The sequence below is a fragment of the Impatiens glandulifera genome, chromosome 8 (genome assembly GCF_907164915.1).
Source record: "Impatiens glandulifera chromosome 8, dImpGla2.1, whole genome shotgun sequence".
In the NCBI taxonomy this organism is placed as follows: domain Eukaryota; kingdom Viridiplantae; phylum Streptophyta; class Magnoliopsida; order Ericales; family Balsaminaceae; genus Impatiens; species Impatiens glandulifera.
Window position 1 is genome coordinate 8,179,958 of NC_061869.1, and position 21,771 is coordinate 8,201,728.

Here is a 21,771-nt window from a genome sequence, read left to right on the forward strand (position 1 = left end):
GAAAACAGATATGGCTCAAACAACTAATTAAATACCTTCTTTTCCTAGTTTTATTTGCTTTCCTGTATCACATGGGGCTTCCTATAATTATGCACTTTTAGAGGGTTTGACTCCTGATAACTTTTTATTAGCACTCATGTGACTAGGAGCTTGTTTGATGTAAAAGGTGGGTTATTCGGGTAAAATGACAAAATGCCCTTATTTATAATATTTAAATGATTTGATTAATGAAATGATTGATAATATAATAACAGGTTATATCAAACAAGCTCATTTCATGTATTGTAGGTTATCATTTTCTTTTATACCCGGGTTCTTTCGTGGGGAAAGCTAGGACAAATCTCACTTCAAATTAAGGTGTTTGTAATGATTATCAACACGATTCTTACTACTTGAACTATTTTCATTGGTAGATTGTTTTTCATTTTAGTTTTAGTGGATTCTTATTTCTTAAGACTGTAATTTTATATTACTCATTAGTGATTCAATTCCTATTATCATTTCAATTTGAATCCTGATTCTAGTGCTCGTATGTGAAATTATCATTTATCAGTGTCATGATTTTGCAATTGAGGGAAATTCATTGTCTATCATTAGGGGCCAAAGGTAGCAATCATGCTGTCCCTCCGCACAAACAGGCCAGCCTGTATTTACTCACCATTTGTATCCCTTTATTCACCTTCCACATGGCAATGGGTCCCCATTTTAGAACACTGGCCATATCCTTATTTTTCTATTACCTTCATCATGATTCATGACCTCCATTATGGAACAAATCCATTCTCACTCTGCTCTTCTGCTGCACTTTCTTCAAGAACATAGATAATTTGTATTATCTTCATTTGATCATCATCATTTTAGATGGCCTGCTTTTTGTTTTTCACAGCTTTCATAATGGTTCTCATGATCTCACCAGCATTATGCTTTTCCATTTCACTACTAAAGTTTGACACTCCTGCTGTAGTAGTATTACCAGATCATCCGTTATCTCCTTTTAAAGGGGGTAGTGTTCCTAGTCCAGATATTTCTCCTCTCCTTCCTTCTCCATTTGGATCTTCTTCTTCTTCATCAATCATCCCTTCAAACCCTAGCCCACCAAATCCTGATGAAGTAGTAAACATTTTTGCTCCTGATTCTTCATTTTCTCCGGCTGGGGCTCCACTGTCTTCGTCTTCTTCATTGCTGTATTGTTCGGATATGGTCTCTTTGCTAGTTGTGACTACAATACTATTTGTTTTGGTAGTTTGAGTAAATTGTTATAATTTTTTCTCCCCAGTTACTAGGTTTCTATCCATGTTTTTGAGTCATCCACTTGAGATGGATTTTGTTTATGCTGTTTTGTATCATATATTGTTTATGTTTTTGAATAAGGTCTTTCTTGACTTTGGAACAATTAGTACTCATGAATATTACATTTCAATTGGAATGGGTTTTTTAGGTTTTTATTAGAACATAGTCTCAAAACCAAACACTTTTCCCTTTTATTGGGGCATAGAGGCAGGATTCTGTACTACCACACAGATTTAAGGTTTAGGTTTGGTTTAGTTTGTTCGTTCTAACTTCGATTCAACATTTTGCGTCGCATTCATGACTTATTTAAGAAATAAGTTGAACCAAACATTTAAATTTGACTAACTTATTTGCTCAAACTAGTGTAAGTTAATTGCAATTCACTAAACTAATAATAATTTAACCAATTAAAAACTCAAATAATATAATTTTTTTATAGAAAAAGATTTAAAATAAAAATAAATAACTCAACATCAAACAAGCTTAGTTTTGCTGATCTTAAACTGATTTGTTTATAAATGAAACTAATAGACACATTAACAATATATTATCATATATGTGCATGAATACAAGAATAAGGTTTAATCATATTAAAGATCCTTGCATCTCAAGATCTTTGCCACTATCTGACCTTACAAGATTACGACCACCAACCAATTTCTTGCTCGGGGCATCGTCAGAATGCAGGGCGGTTTGATTAACTCTTCGAACAAACTGAGTAAACGAAGGAAAATGATCAGGTGAGAAGAAATAAGCTCCCATTCTTTGATAAGTAAATGAACTCATCAACCCTTTCTTAGCCATATTCTCCTCAATTCGCTCTAACCGACCACTAGGAGCTGCTCCTGAAACCAACGAATTCTCACCCGACAATTCAACTCCGTGTCTCTCACAAGCTTCCATGATTTGAGCTGTTAACAGCTCCGGGCTTGAAAGAGCTTCATTGGACAAGTCCATTCCGGGTAAGATCATTTTGCAAGAGTTTTGCGCAAAGATTCTGGCAATCTCGTCGTATCCATCTCTATTAACAATGTTATAAAATCCGGCAGTTAATTCAGATGGACGAGATTGTGTTTTGTACCACGAGGGTAGTAATGGAATTTTCCCATAAACCTCTACATTCGAGTCTTTGAAAGTAGAGGCAGCAAGGGAGAGGATTCTGTCTCCGTGAGCCATAAGTTGGCTCGAGTACCATGATAGGAAGAATTGTCCATACGGAGCATTCCACGATCCATTGTCATCATTGAAGAAGTTTCCAGAATTCGGAGATTGGTCATAGCTTGGGGCATCATGTGGACCTGAAAGCCCCCAGAAAGGGTTCCCAGAAGCTTCAGCATGTTGTTTAAGATTATTCAACATGTTTTTATCGTAACATTGAAATTCCCCAACTCCGACATTGTTGGATAGTTTTCGCTGAGAAGGGTAACAAAGCTCCCCATTTGGTCCAAGCCCAATGGATATACCCTGCATAACATGTAAACAAGAACAATTAAAATGACAGTTTTTATAACTTTGTTATCAAAATCATCCAATTCCCTTACTAATTCCCTTACCGTGATAGTTGAACCAAGGAGATGATTAAAGGAACACTTAAAGCTCTCACAAAAATCCTTATAAACTTGAACCGGAGTCTTCCCATGAAGAACAGGCGACTGATCAACCGCCAACGATAGACAATTTCTATATCGATCGCCTGCCCTATCCGTAAAGAAGATATCTGGTTGTAATTCGCCAATTCGCGAAACCCAATCAGGAAGGTCAATTCTCGGTTTATCCGATGCATGGAAGCAAATGGAGATACGTAGTTTAAGACCTATCTCATCTACCATATTCGCTAAAGCAAGATAACCAGACCAATCATATTCCCCAATGGAGTTCTTCTCTACAACACCCCACCATACTGAAACCTCAACACCATCAACTCCTAACAATTTCAAAGCTTTCAATCCAACTACAATTGCTCGTTCATGATTAACAGCATTACATTCGGAAATCGCATCAATAGGTAAGCCAACGTATAATTCAGTTTTTCCATTAACCTAACAAGGTAAAAAAGAAAACCCAGTTCGCATTTGAGTTTATCTGACTTAGTTTAGTAGAATAGTAGTCATTGATAGAAAATAAAACACTTACATGAGAAGATCGTGTAGATGAATCGGCGATGATTCTGTGAGATGGAAGAGATTCGGATCGGGAATAAGCTCTTAGTGTTAGGGAGGTTGAAGATCTAATCGGCCATCTGAATGATGGAGTAAATGAGATGGTTGTTTTGAGAGAGAAAAGATTAGGGTTTACATGATGATTAGAGAAAAATCCTGCACTTGACTGGGAGCTTATTAAGGCGGAAACCTCCATTATCAATGATCGAGATTGAAAGAAGATGAAATGGAGATCGGAATCTTTGAGAGGATTATTTGAAAATATAGAGAATAAGGAAGAAGAAGAAGAAGAGTTAGTAGATAAAGCGAGAGGAAGAAGGGGGCCAGCGAAGCAATTGACACGTGTCAAGCATACGGAAATAGAAGAAATTTAGCCGCATAAATCATTTCTTCTTTTTAATAATTCTTTTTCTTGGACGAAATCATTTTAGAATTTTTCTATACCAACTAATAACCAATGAATTTATAAATAGGAAAATGATCGAGGCAAATGGGAGAAAAAATAAAAAAAATTATTTCACATATTTATTTGAAGTGATTTCTTGAATGAAGGATTTGTTTTTAGGTTAAAAATTGTTATAATCCGTTTAGAATACTTGCTTATAATTTTAGAGGAGGGATAAAGAGAGAATTTGATGAGAGAATTTGGTGAGGGAATGACTTGACATCATGATTGGAAAATTTAAAAGTGGGATGAAAAAGAGAAAAGAGAGAAATTATTTGATTTTTTAACAAATAAGAGTCATTCCCTCACCAAATTCCCTTATCTAATCATTTCTCATAATTCTAATATAAAAATTTGAATTTATACATCAAATTTTTATATAAATTCCGATTGACACATTTGTTACCTCTATTATATCTCTTATAAATATAAATTTATTATAATAAATATGAAGATTTTAGAAGGTTTTAACTGTTTTTTAAAAATTGTTTATGTATATTAAAAATGATAAAATTCTTTAAATAAAACGATAATTTATGATAAGAATATATTTTTTTTAAATTTTAATAAGTTATTTAGCTAGTATATTCTAAAACAAAAATAATAAATAAATGATTAATTCATTAACTTTTAAGAAATCGTTCTTAATAAGAAGAAAATAAATTTTTGCTATTTATAAAAAAAAATAGATTATAATATATTGAGCAAGTGGATAAGATAAAATAATAATAATGAGAAGATTGCTGAGTCATATCCACGGCAGCCAGACAAAATATGAATATGGGGTTGCCAGATTTTGATTCTCTCAAGCTTAAGCTAGGCCTTGTTTGATCTCTATGTTTTGGGTTTTTTTCAAAGAATTTTACTTAAAACTCAATTATAATTTCATTCATATAATTTTTCTTTTTATTTATTAAAATATTAAAAAGAAAAAATGTATATATTTTTTGAGAAAGGATTAGGTGAGGAAATTTGGTAAGGAAATTTGGTGAGGGAATGACTTGGCATAATCTTATTCGCTGAAAAAATCAAATAATTTCTCTTTTTTCTCTTTTTCCTCAAATTTTTACATTTTTCAACCAATGAAATGAAGGAGGTGATGCCAAGTCATTTCCTCAACAAATCCTCTCTCTATCCCTCCTCATATTTTTTTTTTTCATAACCCTCCCCCCACCAAAAAAAAATTCAAATATCTGTCTCACACAAATTTTTCCTCCAAATGTGCATAGAAGGCCAACATTAGGTAGATAAGAATCTCTTATAAAAAGGGAAAAAGCAAAGATAAAAAAGAAAGAAAAAGGAAAGGTCAAAAGAGCTTTGTTTGACCTAGTATTTTTTTGTGTTTTTAAAAAAACTAATAATAATTAAATAAGAGAAATTATTGGAATTCAAAATCATAATCTAGTATATAAAATAATTTTGGTAGATACACTTTATTTTGTATATCCCATCACTATAATAATAATAATTATTATAATATGACCATTATGTGTGATATGATGATGGGTATCTAATTATTGATAATTTTATAGAGTGTCATTCACAACATTGTTACACATGCCATGTTCAACTAGATTTGAAATAAAACAATTATTTTTTTTATTTGCAATAAGTTTTCAATCAATGAAACATGACTCAACAACAAGTGTTTTCATCACCAACAAAATTCAAGCTGTATAATTGAACATCTTCACTTAATATATATATGAAATGGTTTCATCCTCTAACAAAATCATATATAAAAATTTAAATTATTATAAATAAATATTAATCAATTATTATAAAAGTAACAACTTAATACTAATATCAGCTTGTCATATATCCACCACATGTTTATATATATAGCAAGACAGCCAAATGTGACTTAAAGGAAAAAAAAAACTAGAGGCCAATTTCAGTTCATAAAAAAAATAAAAAATTGAAAAAAAAAACCAAACATACTTCCAAGTATAAATATATTTATGGCTCACATTATTTATTGAATTTGTTTTCCATTGACCACACACTTTTTCTAATTAAGATATCGTGTATGCAATTCATTTAATATAAGTTATAATACATTTAAACTTGTGTTTATTCACTTTTGTGTGGTCAAGACTAAGCATTAGTAATTGTAATTAAACAAGTTTGATGACAAATATTATATTTGTAGGGTTATTATTATCATTACTAGAGATATAGTACAATAATACTAAAAAAAATATTATTTTCAATAAAAATAAATAAATCATATTCTATCAAATTTAGTAGGTTGTTTTTAGTTAACTATTCAAACTTTACATATGTTTTGATACACAAATGCAACCAATTAAGTTAGAATCAATATAAAAATATTAATTTAGTTATATATTAAAATCATATGATTTTGAATAAAACTTTATGTAGCAATATTATAAACTATATTTAATGAAATATATAACATTACATTATCTTAACAAAAATTCACATAATATTGATTTTTATTTTCATCATTATTATCAAATAGTGAAGATTTTTTTTTTTTAATTTTCATTAAATAATTTATAAGTTTGAAATAAAGATACTCAATCTCATATATATATATATATATATATATATATATATATATATATATATATATATATATATATATATATATATATACACGATTGATAATATTTTATATTATTATTTTTAAATAATACAATTGTGATTAAATATTAAGTTGGATTAATATCATTTAAATTTTAGATTTTATAATACAATTTTATGAGTGTTTGATCATTTTTACTATTAAAATCTAATAATATTATAACAAAATATATAAATTTAGTCACTCATGTTAGTAGCTGTTCAATAATAGTTACGAACGTCTTAAATTAGTGTTAAAAAAAAAAATCTTGAATATAGTTAATAGTTAATTATTTAACTTCAATTAAAATTTAATAATAGACTATCACTAAGATTGAAAATTAAGAAACAAGTATAATATAATTATTTAGATCTAGCCTTTCATAATTCAGATCTAAACTGGTCTGGGCTGTGCTGAGATGGGCTGGGCTGGGAAGGGCCCTGTTGAAATTGATAAATACAATGGGCCAGGAATCAGTTGGCAAAACTTATTTGATATTTAAACCCAACAGTTAATCAATTTATTTATTTATTCTGTCAATTCAAATAATTAATTAATGTATTAAAATATTCTTATTATTTTTTATATAAATATTATTTTACTGACTTATCTGCCTGTAGACTTAGGCTGTGGACCTTAAGCATGCTCGAGTTTGTTTGACTATATTTAGCCCACTCTTTCTACTAAATATATATATATATATATATATATATATATATATATATATATATATATATATATATATATATATATATATATATATATAAACATATATATATATATATATAAACATACATGGCTCTAAGGTTTAAACACATATCTCGCAGACACTTTTAATCACGTAAAATTTGTCGCCTGACAAACTCGAACTTAAGACTTCTCAATGCAGTTGAAGTTATTCATATTTTATTGTCGCTAGGTTAGAAGAGGGAATGAAAATCACAATTTTATGATAAATTTTTTTTTTTTTTTATCAAATATTTGATTTTTTTTCTGTCAAAATTTAATGTACTCACGTTCATGTTAAAGTCCAGGTAATTCCTTATTTGTACTTGTAGCAAAAGTCTACCAATTTAATGTGTGTTATTAATACAAGCTATTCAATCAATTTCAAATATGTAAGTATTTATTAGTATTATTAATATAAAAAAAATGTTTTCGCATCATATAAATATATAGGGAAAGTGCCAAACAATTTCACAAATAATAAAGATATGGTATATATTTAAAACTTCTAATTTTTAATATGGTTTCAATTACTGCAAAAATCTATTAATCTTTATTTCTAAAGAAAATTACTTTAAAATTTTGGTTTGCTGTTAATTATTATAATTTTCTTTTTGTAAGTGCAATTTATAAACAAAGATTTTTATGGACGTTAGCATATGGGTTAATTAGTATTGTCATAAGAATGGATATTTCATATTTTCTATCTCATATTAATTTATAATATATATTTTGGGTATCATTTGAGATATTTTAATCTTTATTTCTTAAAAATTACTTTTACTATTTCAAATTTATCTAACTGATAACTAATACATAATGTATAACCATAACAAAATTAAATACTTTTTATTTTATTTTAAAAGTGATACATAGATTAAGCACAAAAGTAAAAATAATAATATCAAAGATGCATGTAGAGACTAATAACTCAATGTCTTTCACAATTAGAACATTGATAAATTAAGTGGTGTCATTAATTAGGTCATCAAATTTGTTGCCATTTTGAATGGGTCTTATTTATTTTTATTTTTTACTTTAAGTGATAATTATAATTTAAACACATTATTTCAATGATTTGACTAGCTTAACAATTACTTGGAAATTACTAAGAGTCTTCTTAGAAATTAAGAAAATTGACACAAGAATGAGTGTTAGGTATTTATTTATTTATTAAAAATTAACTATTATTATTGTTATATATGGACATGAAAACACAATAATTAATATTCTTAGAAGATCTAGGTAATTTCATTGTGAAGAAATTTCAAAGTCAACCCAGGTCCATTAATTAGTTGGTCCACTCAATGACTTGGTATATACATTGTGAACTTGTTTAATGGTGTACCAACTAAAGTCAATTAAGTCCTATGTAAAACAATTATTAATTATTTGTCTGGTTACAAACATGCATATATAAGGAAATCATCTAAACATTCAACTTCTTAATTTGCAGCTTGCTAGTTAGAACCTTTGATCGATTCATCGGCAGGTCATATGGGAAAGACATGTTGTTCCTCGGATTCAGATGATTTCGATCTAATGAGTTTCTTCATGATAGTGGTTTTGGTTCTCGTGATGATGCTAATTTGTGTTCCACAACCAAGATCAAGGCGGTTTGTGGTATATCGATGTATTTGATGATCATTGTTATTCCTTTCCGCTTCAATTCTTGGTGATTGATTGCGAAGTTGTTATAATAGTTTAGAAGGTATGTCACAAACTATAAGCTGGATCAAAGTTGTATTTTTGCAATATCATAGATGTTATTGAATAAAATATTGTATTTGAAGAGATTGAATGACATCAAATATGAGTTATCATTTAAGTTAGAAGCCAAATTAATTGGCCTTTCAATGATTTGTTTTTTATATTTTAAATTCTTCCTTCAAAATTAATATGATTTCAATTTTGAGCAATTATCCCCTTAATTTGATTGTAATATGGCCTAAGTATATTGATTGCTACTAATCAGGTTCTTTAGGGTCGTTTGATTGTCATCTTATAATCCTAGCTAAGACTTGTCTAACTTTGATTTTTTTTTTTGGAGGGGAAAAACGATTTAGCGTCATTTCATTAAAAATTCCCAAAAACGGGAAAAAAAACCACGAGTTTAAGAGATCATTTTAGACAGGCCTAGAATGATTTTGAAGTCGTAACATTCTGAATAAAAGCTAAAAAGCTAAAAACGTAAATGAATTATCTGTTTACAATGCTTTCAATTCTAGTGAGTTTAAAAAACAGTAAATTTCAGTTCCTACAGATATTCCAGTTCTGCTCCGTGCTTGAAATTCTTCTCCACGTTCCTGCGAGGGCGTTGCAATCCGATACAATATATTTCCATAACTCGTCAATGCTAATGCGGGTTCTGTCATATACCATTGCATTCTGTTCTTGCCAAATGTTATACACCACTGCTCCAAAGGCGCACTTGAACACGTTTGTTGCAATTCTATTTCCCTTGACTTTGATTCTTGACTCTCCCACTTTTGGGATTTTAATGAAATGGTTTTAACCGTTCCCCAAAAAATGGCCTAAATCGTCCATCCAAAAAGTGAGGGCGTAATTAAGGGATTAGCTCTTTAAAAAAAATTAATTTTGATTTGAAAATTAATTTTTGATTAAAAAGTGAGTAGCCACTTAGAGATTGTTTGATTTTGGATACCTGAGAATTTTTATAAAATTTTTAAAAAAATATTGTTTTATAAAATAATTATTTTTTTAACTTATTTAGTTTTAAAATAGTTCATGTATATTAAAATTGATAAAATCGTTTAAACATAAATAAAAGTTAAAATTATTAATAAAAATATTAAAATAAAATAAATAATAATATTTTAATTAATAAATTAAATAATTTCACGCACATATATTTTAGAATGTGATATAAATATTAATTATTTAAAAAAAAACTAATATATAAACAAATATCTAAATTGATATTTTTTAATAACTAAATTGGATGATTCCGTGTTCCACGGGCTAATTCGGTCAACATTAAAATAGCTCCAAACTTTTAAATTATATTCAAATTAGCCCACAGCCTTGGTACTTGTTTAAAAATTAAATACCCTCAAATTCAATTTGATTATATTAATTTGAATTGTCAATCAATATGTAAACCAATATATAATAAATTCAACTTATATGAAATCCCTCAATTTCATTTTTTTAAAATTAATGCATTGTGATTTTTAAAATGTAAGCTGTCAAATAATCATATAAAAAGAAAAGACAAATTTTTTCTCTAAGAAAAATATTAAATTAACATTAATTTTAGTAGTTATAAAATATTTTAATTTGATTATATTTTGTATGCTATATTGTATTACTTGTAATACTATTTTATTGAATTTGTAATAAATTATATTTTATTTTATATAATATAGAATGCTAGCATATAACCTTAGCATTATAACCTTAATAGACATTACATTATTTGTGACATTTAACTCTTATAAACTATTTTTTTTTTGTCAATTTAGCTACCTTATTGAGTTATTTCATAATTTGATTGCATTATTAATATTTTGCTTGGGTAAAGAATCTCTATAAGACCGATCATTCATAATAGTGTCTTCTCCATCGATCAAATCAGGTGGAAATGTCAATTGGCCGCAGTTCAACAAGTCAAGAGCTAGCGGCGATTGGAATGACCTTCTTAGGACTATTCCAGAAGGTGCGAGAGTTCTTGACGCACTTTCATCCTATCATATGAATAACCATGAGGATACTCGTGTTTGGAGTGTTGAGAACAATGATAAGTTCGACTCAGGGGCATCTTGGGATTGTGTTCGTGATCATGGGAACATTGTTCCATGGTCCCATTTAATGTGGTCTACCAAAGTGATCCCCAAACACCAATTCATTTTATGGCTCTCCTTTCGCGAGAGACTCAATACTCGTGATCGGATCAAAAAGTACATGAGCATCTCGGATCCTAATTGCCTCCTTTACTTGGGACATGAGGAGACCATTGAACACCTCATTTGGAACTGCCCTTTCGCCTCCTTGCTTTGGCGCAGATTCTTCGCATCAATGAGCCTCCTCAACTTCCCAAACGAATGAACCGACATCAAGGACCTCACCATCACAAAGACCAAGGGCAACGACTTCAGCTTCAATACCTTCAAGTGTTTTTTTGCCAACATTATTTGTTTATCACATTTGGATGGAGAGGAACGCTAGAGTCTTCTCAGGAGTCCGCAATAATGCAGACACAGTCTGGAACAATATTATCACCGACGACAACTCTCTCATCCGAACGTGGAGGCACATTCCCGGCCCACAGGTGAGAAGAATTGGTTAATTTGTCAAAATTGGAACATCGCTTACGAAAAAGTCACTATCACCACTGATTTTATTGCACTTTAATTATCAATTTAATTTGTCATTTGTTATCTCTAATTTTTTATTGTCCTTTATTTAGTTTGTTTTTACTCCGATTTTCTTTGAACTCATGTAATTATTTTGTCCTTTTATGACTTTTTATTCAATTAACGTTACGCCGTGTTTTACAAAAAAAAAAAAAAAAATCTTTATAAGATCGAAAATAAAAATATTCCTACTTAAAATACATAAATACACCCAAGAAATTCTAGATTTATGAATAGACATGTCAAAAATAGCTCACTTTGCATACACGGTTACTACACTTGTTTTCAATTTCAAATAAAATGTTAATTATTATTATTATTCCCTCTCACCCATTCAAGTTTATTTAAAACAACTTTAAACTAAAAGTGGATGAAGAATATCAAATTCAATATATACTTGCTAGAAATTTCAAGGCCACTAATTATACATATATGATACCGTACAAAATCAGAATATTTCATTTCAAGAATATATATGCCTTAATAATTTGTGAAAAAAAAAATTACAAATAAATAAAAGACATGCATATATACAAATCGATATAAATCAAAATTGAATCTCTTTATAAAAAAGGTCTCAATGCATGCACGTGTTGTACGTACCCTAATTAATGTCAATTGTATTATCATGATCATATATATATATATATGTCTAGGATAAGGAATCATACATGCACTATGTTGCAAGGATTGTGCTTCTTTTAGGGAATTAATTCTATGCCACATTATTATTTTTATTTAAAAACTTTTATATAACAAATTAATAACCCTAGTACTAGTCATTAAATGAACTATGTTAATTAATCTTCAATTAATTAAAGATATATTGAAGGATTTAATTAATTTCAAACATTTGTATGTCCATGGATTGAACAATGTTTGATTATGATTTGATCAACCTATGAGATTAATTAGTGTGATTATGGACTAATTTAAGTCCATCAAAATTTGTTATTTATTTTTATTTTGAAATGTGACATATGTAACTATTAATTTCTTAATATTTTTTCAATTTAATTACCAAAAAGAAGTCCTACATTGATTCACTATCCTCTATAATTTTCTTTCATTTTCTTTAAACTAATTCTAATTTTCTTTCAAGCTAATTGTAAGAATAATTTTTTTATTAGTTCCTAAATGCAATTTATGAGTTCAAAAAGACTCTAACTCATGATCACCCATGATTTTGAATTCTTGAGTTATGCTAAGTTATAAGTTTTCAATATAATTTTTTAAACTATAAATTTAGTATTATTATTTAAGTAAAACTAATTTATACCCGTAATTTTGAATTCTTGAGTTATACTAAGTTATAACATTTTGGGTGTATGCGAATCTCAATGAAATAATTTTGTGATGAACTATCACTTTTTACATATAAATGAAAGTGAGTTTTATCTTTTTTTTTTATTTACGAGAATAAAAAATAATTAGAAAATTAAATATCATGCCACTCTGTAATTGTTTTTTTATTTCAGCATTTCCTAGCCTTCCTAGTCTGTGACCTCCCTGTATCATTTGAAAGGTGTATAGAATAAACCCTAATATATAAAGATATGCCTTGTTTGAGGACATGGTATTTTTGATTTTTTTTTTCAATTTTCTTTTTTAAAACCTTGTTTGATAATTTTTTTTTTTAAAAAACCAAATTTTGAGTTAATATATCAAAGTATCACTATATTTTGATTTTCTCTTTTATTTTTTATTTTTTTGAGTTAATAAAGGATAATTTTAATATTTAATAGATAAATAGAGTTATTAGAGAAAAAAAAATAGTTGAGTTTTAAGTAAAAATGAAAAAACTATATATATCAAACAAACCATATTGAAAGCGTTTTGAGTTTAAGCGAGACCATAACTATGAGGTGTGATGCTAGTTCGATCTACTATAATTCTCGGAAAAAAAACCATATAGAGATGAGAATAATGGGTTCGTACATGTGTTGCGTACCTTGGATCATCATCGATCATTGATCATCGATCATTGATCATGGATCATCGATCATTGATGATCATCCCCGTTGGTTAATTAGTGGAGATGTCAGGAACCGCCCTTGTAATCTTCTTTATTCTTATTCCCCCCAAAAGTAGATGTTTTTAACGTTTAGCATGCATGCATTATCAGTTATCATATAACCAGCCTTTGGGACTCACTTATGGACACTAGACAAACAATTGGGGGCGGGTCATTTATAAATATATCCTTAAAAATATTTCCAAAATTTTATTTTTTGAAAAGGTAAGCTGACTGTTTTAATTTTCTTATTAATCCATGCATCATGATCAATGTACGTAAAAGTTGCATATATGCTTATGATCTCATGATAAAACACAGAATCATAATTATAAACTAAGTTATAACATAATTGGTCACAAATTAACTAAAATCTCAATATTGGTCAAAGTCTTAATCTTTTAGATTTATTATTTGTTTAAATAATTTTCAATTGATAAAAAATATGTTAAAAGATTCTCTAATTAACTAACAAGTGCTATAAATGTTACTCAAAATCATTAGAAGAGATCGAATATCTTCTCCTTATTCCATCTATGTTGTTTTGTTTCTTGATTTAATTAATCAATAGTTCATGTTACAAGAATCTTTTTATTTGTGTTTATGCTTTTAGGCTAAGAATAATCCTGTAAATTCTTGGAAAATAAATATGGTCCGGTCCCAATTGGATAAATTCATCTTCTTTCTCCATCCCACCAGATGCCCACATTGCTAGAGAGATCTAGACAGATATTGATTGTCCTTTATTTATTTATTTTGTAAAAAGAATGCTTAATTACCTAACTGCCTTATTTTCTCGTCGTTAATGTTATTTACATACAAAATGTTTTTGGCTACCCGAGCTGCAGCCCGAATAGACTTGTACATAAATCCGCCCTTAAGTCCACCCCGTTCCTCCACCCTTTTATAAGATTTTAGAGTTTGATGTTGACTTCAAAGATATTTGTGTTTAACTTGTGACAACTAAATCATAATGTTTACTAAACTTTCTTTGATCTGATCGATTGGTTTAAATGTTTCATCATAAATATTGTGTGCGCGTTCTCTTATATTAACGAAAATATTCTGGTTTTTTTACAAGCCCTAGCTTTTATAGGTTATTGATGATATTGTGGTCCACCTCAAATATCTCATAGAACATTCTCCTTGCCTCCTCTCTAAAACTACTTGAGAGATCTAACTAAGTACTCAAATCATCATCACTACTGCCATTCCATTTCCTATATAAACAAACATATTGCTCAATCTTCAATATCACATCACATAATAATACATAATACTCTCTCTTTCTTTCTCTCGATCAACTTCAAGCATAAACCCTAGAAGCTAGCTACAATGGAAAGAGTAACAAAGATGGCGGCAGAAAGGCCGGTGGTGATATTCAGCAAGAGCAGTTGTTGCATGTCATACAGCGTGAAGAAACTCTTCTCCGACTTTGGTGTGAACCCGATTGTTCATGAGCTCGACGAGATTCAAGGTGGTCAGGAGATCGAAAAGGCGCTGTCTCACCTCGGATGCGATCCGCCATATCCGGCAGTGTTCATCGGAGGAGAACTTGTCGGGGGCGCCAGTAAGGTCATGAGTCTCCATCTCGAGCTTTCCTTAATCCCCATGCTTAAACGCGCTGGTGCCCTTTGGGTCTAAACTCTAAATCAAATATATCACTTTTATAAATAATCATAATTATTAATAAATATAGTGTTACTTAATTAATGTCCATGCCGTTTTAGTTAATTAATAAAGACAATCTGGTTTCGTTATGTGGATGCCAGTTATCTAACTGAAATAACGGTTGTTATCACTTTTTTTTTATTCCATGAGATAATTTTGTAATCTCTTGAAAGTTTTTGATTGAGATATATACTATACATTATCATATTAAAATTATTATTATTGTTCATGTTTACAAGTTATACTTAAAAACAAACTTTTAGATGTTTCAGATCCATCAAATTTTAAGTAAATGTTTCATTAATTTTCATCGATAATTCTTCTATACGAGAGGAGCCAGGAACATCATGAACCAGCAAGGCGACAACAAATCTTCCGAGTTACTTATAAGACTCTTCTAATTAAACGACGTACATAAATAATAATAAATATAATTAATTAAGAATCGTCTTAGGCCTTGTTCTGTATGTATTTATTATAATAAATCCATATTATTGGAATAATGTTGAGTGGAGTTGATTTTGTAAAAAGTGCTATTTTTTTATAAAAAAAACTTAAATAATATTAATATTAGTGTTAAGTCAATAAGTCATAACCTCCTCCTCTACTCTAAGTTAAGTAGGGAAAACCGAGATAATCCTCTACTAAGGAGATAATATGATCGAATAAATAAAATTACTATGAAAATGATTGGGTGAGTCATTTGTTTAGACCGTCGATCAGTGTCGCATCAATGTCATTAGTATATATCGGCCCTATCGGTATAGTTTAGGTATTATAATTTACTTTAAATTAAATATATATATATATATTGTATTTTTTAAGAAATTTTGAAATATATAGTATTATAACTTTATAGTATATAAAAAAATAATACAGTTAGTTAATTGTCTTAATAGAGAGTTTCAGTCCTTATATTCAAAATTAAAAAAAAAAAAATATTTATTATTTAGAATTTTGCAAAGAGGGTTGGTGGTCTATGAAGGATTAGGGATGTTCATCAGTTCGAAAATTGAATTCGGTTTATTCAGATTCGGTGAATTTGAATTCAATCGGATATTCGATTCAGACCAAATATTAAACACCCCTACGAGTGATGACCCTCTAGACAGTCGCTTAATTCGTCTCAACGCCAATCTGATTGTAACTTCCAACCACTATCTTAAAGAGAAATAAGAATCTCTATAAACAACAACAACAGACATGAAAGTTTTACAAACATTTTGGAGGTACTTTTTACGTTAAATAGCATCTCCATCTTAAAAAAGCAATTGTCTAAAGTATCATATATATATATATATAATATTAATAATAATAAATTAAAGTTTGAATTCAAACTAATAATAAAAATTCCTCTAGTTATCATTTAATATTCCAATTAAGTAAAGTAAGTATTATAAAATAATTAAGGTGTTACTTCTTATGCAATTAATTAACAATGGATGATAAATATTATGAAATTTGGCCGAATGTCATTTGTCTTGAACCTCTCTATCTTTTCTTTTTTTAGACGGATTTTCCAAGCATTAAAAACAACCATTTAGAAACAAAAAATATTGTTCCCCAAGAACATTACATATAAATGATCATCTACAATTGATGATCAAACATTAAGAAAGTTTATAGTTTCCTTAGCAATGACTACATTCCTTAGATCAACCATTTTTGTTCTTCTGCTTTTACTAGTAAATTCTCATAAATTTGTCACTTCGTCCGCTTTGGATTTATATGGACTTGCGCCATGTCCCAGCCCTAACCAACCCCAACCGCAGCAACCTGAACCCGTGCCACCATCTATAAATCCTAAAAAAGATGATGACGATACTGAAAATGTATTGAAATCGAGACAGGGAAGCACTTCAAAGGACTTGAACAATGGACAAATAGCGGGGATTGTTATTGCAGCTTTTGTCGTTGTTGGGTTCGTGGGAATTGGCATATTGGTTTATAAGGAGCGACAAAGAAATATACACCGGTCTAGATTTCTAAGGAAATATGTTCGGCTGTAATTTTTATTCTTAAATAGTTCAATCTTTCTATTATATAATTCTAGACTCCTTAATTTATATATTGGACACCTACTTAGAGTGTTAGATATTTATTAGCAAGTCCCACATTATGTACTAATTAATTGTGCTAAATTTGAAGTATTTTTAAATTTAAATATGTTATATATTAACCTTAGCTCCCACATAACTTAATTAACTTGCATTATTTATAAGACAATAATTCAAGTCATTTGAACATCATCATCATCATAACCAATCAATTTCTTGAATTCACAATGATGACATAAAACAAGTATTTACTTAAAATAAGAGAAGAACAATAAACCCTAGTTCCCACATAACTTAACTTGCATGATTTATTTGATCTTGGCAAAATCAAGTGACTTCTTTCCTTCCAATTTGCTAGTAACATAGTTCTTGCTATATTCACCATGGTTGTACCTCTTATACTTTGCAGGCATGCTCTCATTCACAAGCTCCTCCACCGGCCCTAGTTCCATATCGTAGCTTGGAGCGTAGAAAGTCACAAGTGACAGCCTGTCCCTTTCCTCGTTTGCCACCGCTCTATGCTCCACACTTTTGTATTTCCCGTTGCTTAGCACCTAAAAAAAATTGTTACAAGAATGAAACAAATGATAGAAAATAAAATAAATAAAAATGAAAAATGTGCTTACTTCAATGGTGTCACCAACATTGATGACAAGAGCGCCCGGAACATAGTGAACTGGCACCCACTTGTTGTCTTTGAGTATTTGGAGCCCTAGAGGGTCATCCTTCCTTAATTGTAGAACGGTAAGGGCACTCCCATCAGAATGAGCGGTTAGACCCATGACTAGGTCAGGCCTAGGACATGGTGGGTAGTAGTTTAACCTAACAGCTTGGACGGACTCGCCAAACATCTTCTCAAAGGTGTCCTCATTCAATCCGAGACTCATGGCGATAAATCCCAACAACTTTTGAATCATCTTCCTCACTTCCTTCGAGTATTCCTCTAACGTTTCGCTAAATAAAAAGAAAAAAAATATTACATACATATACACATAATAATTTCTTTCATTTCTTATAAATTGACAACTAATATCATGACTTGTATTGTAATAGTTTGAAAAAAAATAATACCAAAATGTGACAGGCTCATGCGGCCACAAATGTGGCTGACGGATAGAATCAGGGATCACTCCGAGGGCAAACATGTTGCACCAATCGAGCTTTTGCTCCTCGGAGAAGACGAAAGCTTGACCATAACCTTGAATTGTACCCGGCAACATGGGATACTTTTTCTTTTCCTCCAAAGGTAGTTTAAAGAAATCCATCACCACTTTCTCAAAGTTATCCAACAATTCGAGGTCAATCCCATGGTTTACCACCTTCAAACATTTGTTTATAAATAAAAAATCATAATATTATGAGATCTAGTTTTCATATCAAGACCATTTCAAACGCGGGCACCTATATCTAGCTAGATTTCTTCTACCTATAAAATGAATAATTGCATAGTTGAGATTTTTTCAATATATGTTAACAAATTATAATGGGTTTTTTAAGGGTAAAATACATATAGGGTAATTATAAATTGGTAAAAACAACTAATTAATTACTTAATTATAAATAGGCTTAAAGATTGATGTCTATAAACTTACTTAGTTCATCCTTCATTATTAATGTCCCTATATGAATAAAATCAATTATAACATTAAATTTGTACAATGAACTTAAAAGATCATGAATTAATGAGGAAATCTTGACAAAAAAATGTTAATGAAAGCATACTATGGTTAACTTAAATTTAATCATATCATTTAATTTATAATTATTCAGCTCAATTTTTTTTTTATTGTACGAAACTAATATGCCGTTTTCTTTATCTTAAAGACGTTCTAAATAAGAATCGAACCTCTAACATTTGATATCTAATAAACCAATTTGCAACTTAAGCTAGCTACTTAGTAAGTTAAGAATAAATTAATTGAATAAAATGAACTTAAATATAATCTGATCGTTTAAAAATCAATAAAATTTATCTTTATCCGAATAGTTGTATAAATTTCTTAATGAAATAATTAATTTATATACACATACCTGGAAGAAACCCCATTCTTCACATGAAGCCACAAGCTTCAAGAGCTCGATGTCAAATTCATCTTTGTTAACCTTCATCAGAAGCTTCGATAAGTCGATAATAGGTATAGAAGTTGAAAGAGAAGTGTTAACATTTTTGAGCGATTGTCTTTCGTCGATGTCCTTCACAAATCTTTCGGGAATAGCAGTTTTTTTCGAGTTCCCAAGTTCTTGGACATCATGGATGTATCCAACCTTGATTGTATGAGCCATGAGTATAACAATCAGCTTTCCTAAGTTCCTATTTATAGGAATCAATATTTTGATTTAATTGATATTAAAATATTTGAGACATATATATATATATATATATATATATATATAAGTTAAGCTTTAAATTAAATTAATGTTTATAGATAGATATTAATAGTAATTTTTTTTCCTTTTCATACTAGCATTTATACTTAGTAGGTTAACATAAATATTATAATATATTTATAAAATATTATATTATGTTATCATAATATTATGATAATATTACTATTATATTAATATATTAGACTTGTCTTACTTAATTCAGTATATAACATTTAATAAATTATCCTTCTTTCTAACCTGGCAAATCTTTTCATAACTATATATATATCTGTAAATATAAACAGGATTATTAATATCATAATATTATATTATGTTATCATAATATTATGATAATAATATTATTATTATTATATTAATATATTAGACTTATAATCTTATTTAATTTAATATATAACATTTAATACATTATTCTTCTTTCTAATGTGGTAAATCTTTTCATAGCTATTTTCCCAAAAATCTTTTCATAACTATATATCTTTAAATATAAACAGGATTATATTAATAAAAACTAGTGTTAATAATATATTTGTATATTTCTATAATACTAAATGAGTAATGATAGAGAGCGGAAAAAAATGAGGTGTTACTTTCTAAATTGATTAAAAATTTAATAGGAGGAAAAATTTTCAAATTTTCAGTCCAATTAAAAAGTGACACATCATCCCCTATACCAAGTTTACTCATACTAAATATACAACACCTTTTTTTAATTAGCAGTTGTGGAAACAAAATAAGTAAAATTATTCTTTGGGTTATTTAAATTAATCCAAATCCAAAAAGTATATTTTCAGTAAGTATTAAAATTTTACCTACACAATTTATAAATTATTTTTAATAAATAAAATCAAAATAATTGAGATTAAGGCCAAAAAATGATTAAATAAATAATTGGATTAATTATTGTAATAATTAAATCATAATTAATTAAGATAATGACTAATAAAATAATTTGGGATAAATGTTATACTTATTTTATTTCAAATTAATTTTAAGAAAATTAAGGGGAATTAAAATAAATAATTTATGATAAAAGTTGTATCCATTATATCCCAAAAATTATTTATTAAAAAATATATTTATGTATACAAAAAAAATGTCTTATTTATTAAAAAAAATATTTTATATGTTAAAAATGGAGCAAAAAGGGATTGAAAAAAAATAAATTTCAAACAAGGTCTAAGACTGAAAAAATGGCCAGAATCTACTGTAATCAAAATCCGAAGAGATTAGTGCAACAGACCTCACAACCATTGGGTGGGCGCTAACTTATCATCCAACGCCCATCAACCGACCGCGTATCCCGCTGCAACAGAAGAAAGGCGCTTCCGCACAGTAGCAGGTTGGCAGACGGACACCTCCAACGACGTCAAACCAAACGCGTGCGGATCGTCCATTGCCAACGAAACACGGACAAAATGTCCTGCGTTCGATTATTTGCCCGAAACGACAATGTTTCGCCTGTCTTGTCTTCTTCCTCACGACGACGAACCAGATAAGAACAAGCTTCCATCTTTGATTTTTCAAAGATGGAACTTTGTCGTTTCTTCACCTTTTGACTTTGTTCAAAAGGTGAAATGGTCACCCGTGATCATTTCCCTACCCTTTGAGGTAGTATCATTGCATATACAGACAATTGGCTGGAGATCAAATAAAATACCAGTAATGGTCTTTTGACGAAATCCAATTCACTCTCCACCTAATAATCAAGCCCAAACAAAAATCCACCATGGATGATCTTCAAGCTTTTTTGAAATTTCAAAAATTTCGTATAAGGATGTAAGGTTCTAATCCATGCATTTAGAAAGTTTCTAAAAGAGTTAAGGAGTGTTCTTCAACTACATGTAAGCTTTCAGTCACATTGTAATTCGAATTACCAAAAAAAAATACAATTTAGTTTGACTAGTTTCATATACTACTTGATTATCTAATTTTTTGATTGGAAAACGATCCTATGATTATTTATAAGCTTTCTATTGAAGCAAACTGAATCAATCAACCTAAATCAGAAATACCAAAATTTAATTTTGATTTTTTTTCAAAATTGGGTTTCTGCTC

General features: G+C 29.2%; 5 protein-coding genes across 5 annotated transcripts; 3 read left to right on the plus strand and 2 right to left on the minus strand.

Moving 5' to 3' along the window:
• Nucleotides 1–306: 306 nt before the first annotated feature.
• Nucleotides 307–1,393, plus strand: LOC124911256 (classical arabinogalactan protein 25). The gene has a single exon (XM_047451713.1). The coding sequence runs from the start codon at nucleotides 862–864 to the stop codon at nucleotides 1,246–1,248; it is 387 nt and encodes a 128-aa protein (XP_047307669.1). The 5' UTR covers nucleotides 307–861; the 3' UTR covers nucleotides 1,249–1,393.
• Nucleotides 1,394–1,823: 430 nt separating this feature from the next.
• LOC124911686 (inactive beta-amylase 9) lies at nucleotides 1,824–3,660 on the minus strand. The gene is made up of 3 exons (XM_047452196.1): nucleotides 3,424–3,660; nucleotides 2,844–3,329; nucleotides 1,824–2,754 (listed from the first exon to the last, which is right to left on the minus strand). Exons 1-3 carry the CDS (start codon nucleotides 3,643–3,645, stop codon nucleotides 1,876–1,878), a joined length of 1,587 nt encoding a protein of 528 aa, XP_047308152.1. The 5' UTR covers nucleotides 3,646–3,660; the 3' UTR covers nucleotides 1,824–1,875.
• Nucleotides 3,661–8,707: 5,047 nt separating this feature from the next.
• Nucleotides 8,708–11,278, plus strand: LOC124912872. Its single transcript, XM_047453510.1, has 2 exons — nucleotides 8,708–8,843; nucleotides 10,785–11,278. The coding sequence occupies exons 1-2, from the start codon at nucleotides 8,708–8,710 to the stop codon at nucleotides 11,276–11,278; spliced, it is 630 nt and encodes a 209-aa protein (XP_047309466.1).
• Nucleotides 11,279–14,868: 3,590 nt separating this feature from the next.
• Nucleotides 14,869–15,495, plus strand: LOC124912395 (monothiol glutaredoxin-S2-like). The gene has a single exon (XM_047453009.1). The coding sequence runs from the start codon at nucleotides 14,936–14,938 to the stop codon at nucleotides 15,242–15,244; it is 309 nt and encodes a 102-aa protein (XP_047308965.1). The 5' UTR covers nucleotides 14,869–14,935; the 3' UTR covers nucleotides 15,245–15,495.
• Nucleotides 15,496–17,599: 2,104 nt separating this feature from the next.
• LOC124912873 (protein SRG1-like) lies at nucleotides 17,600–19,611 on the minus strand. The gene is made up of 4 exons (XM_047453511.1): nucleotides 19,360–19,611; nucleotides 18,400–18,647; nucleotides 17,955–18,282; nucleotides 17,600–17,882 (listed from the first exon to the last, which is right to left on the minus strand). Exons 1-4 carry the CDS (start codon nucleotides 19,609–19,611, stop codon nucleotides 17,637–17,639), a joined length of 1,074 nt encoding a protein of 357 aa, XP_047309467.1. The 3' UTR covers nucleotides 17,600–17,636.
• Nucleotides 19,612–21,771: the final 2,160 nt, after the last annotated feature.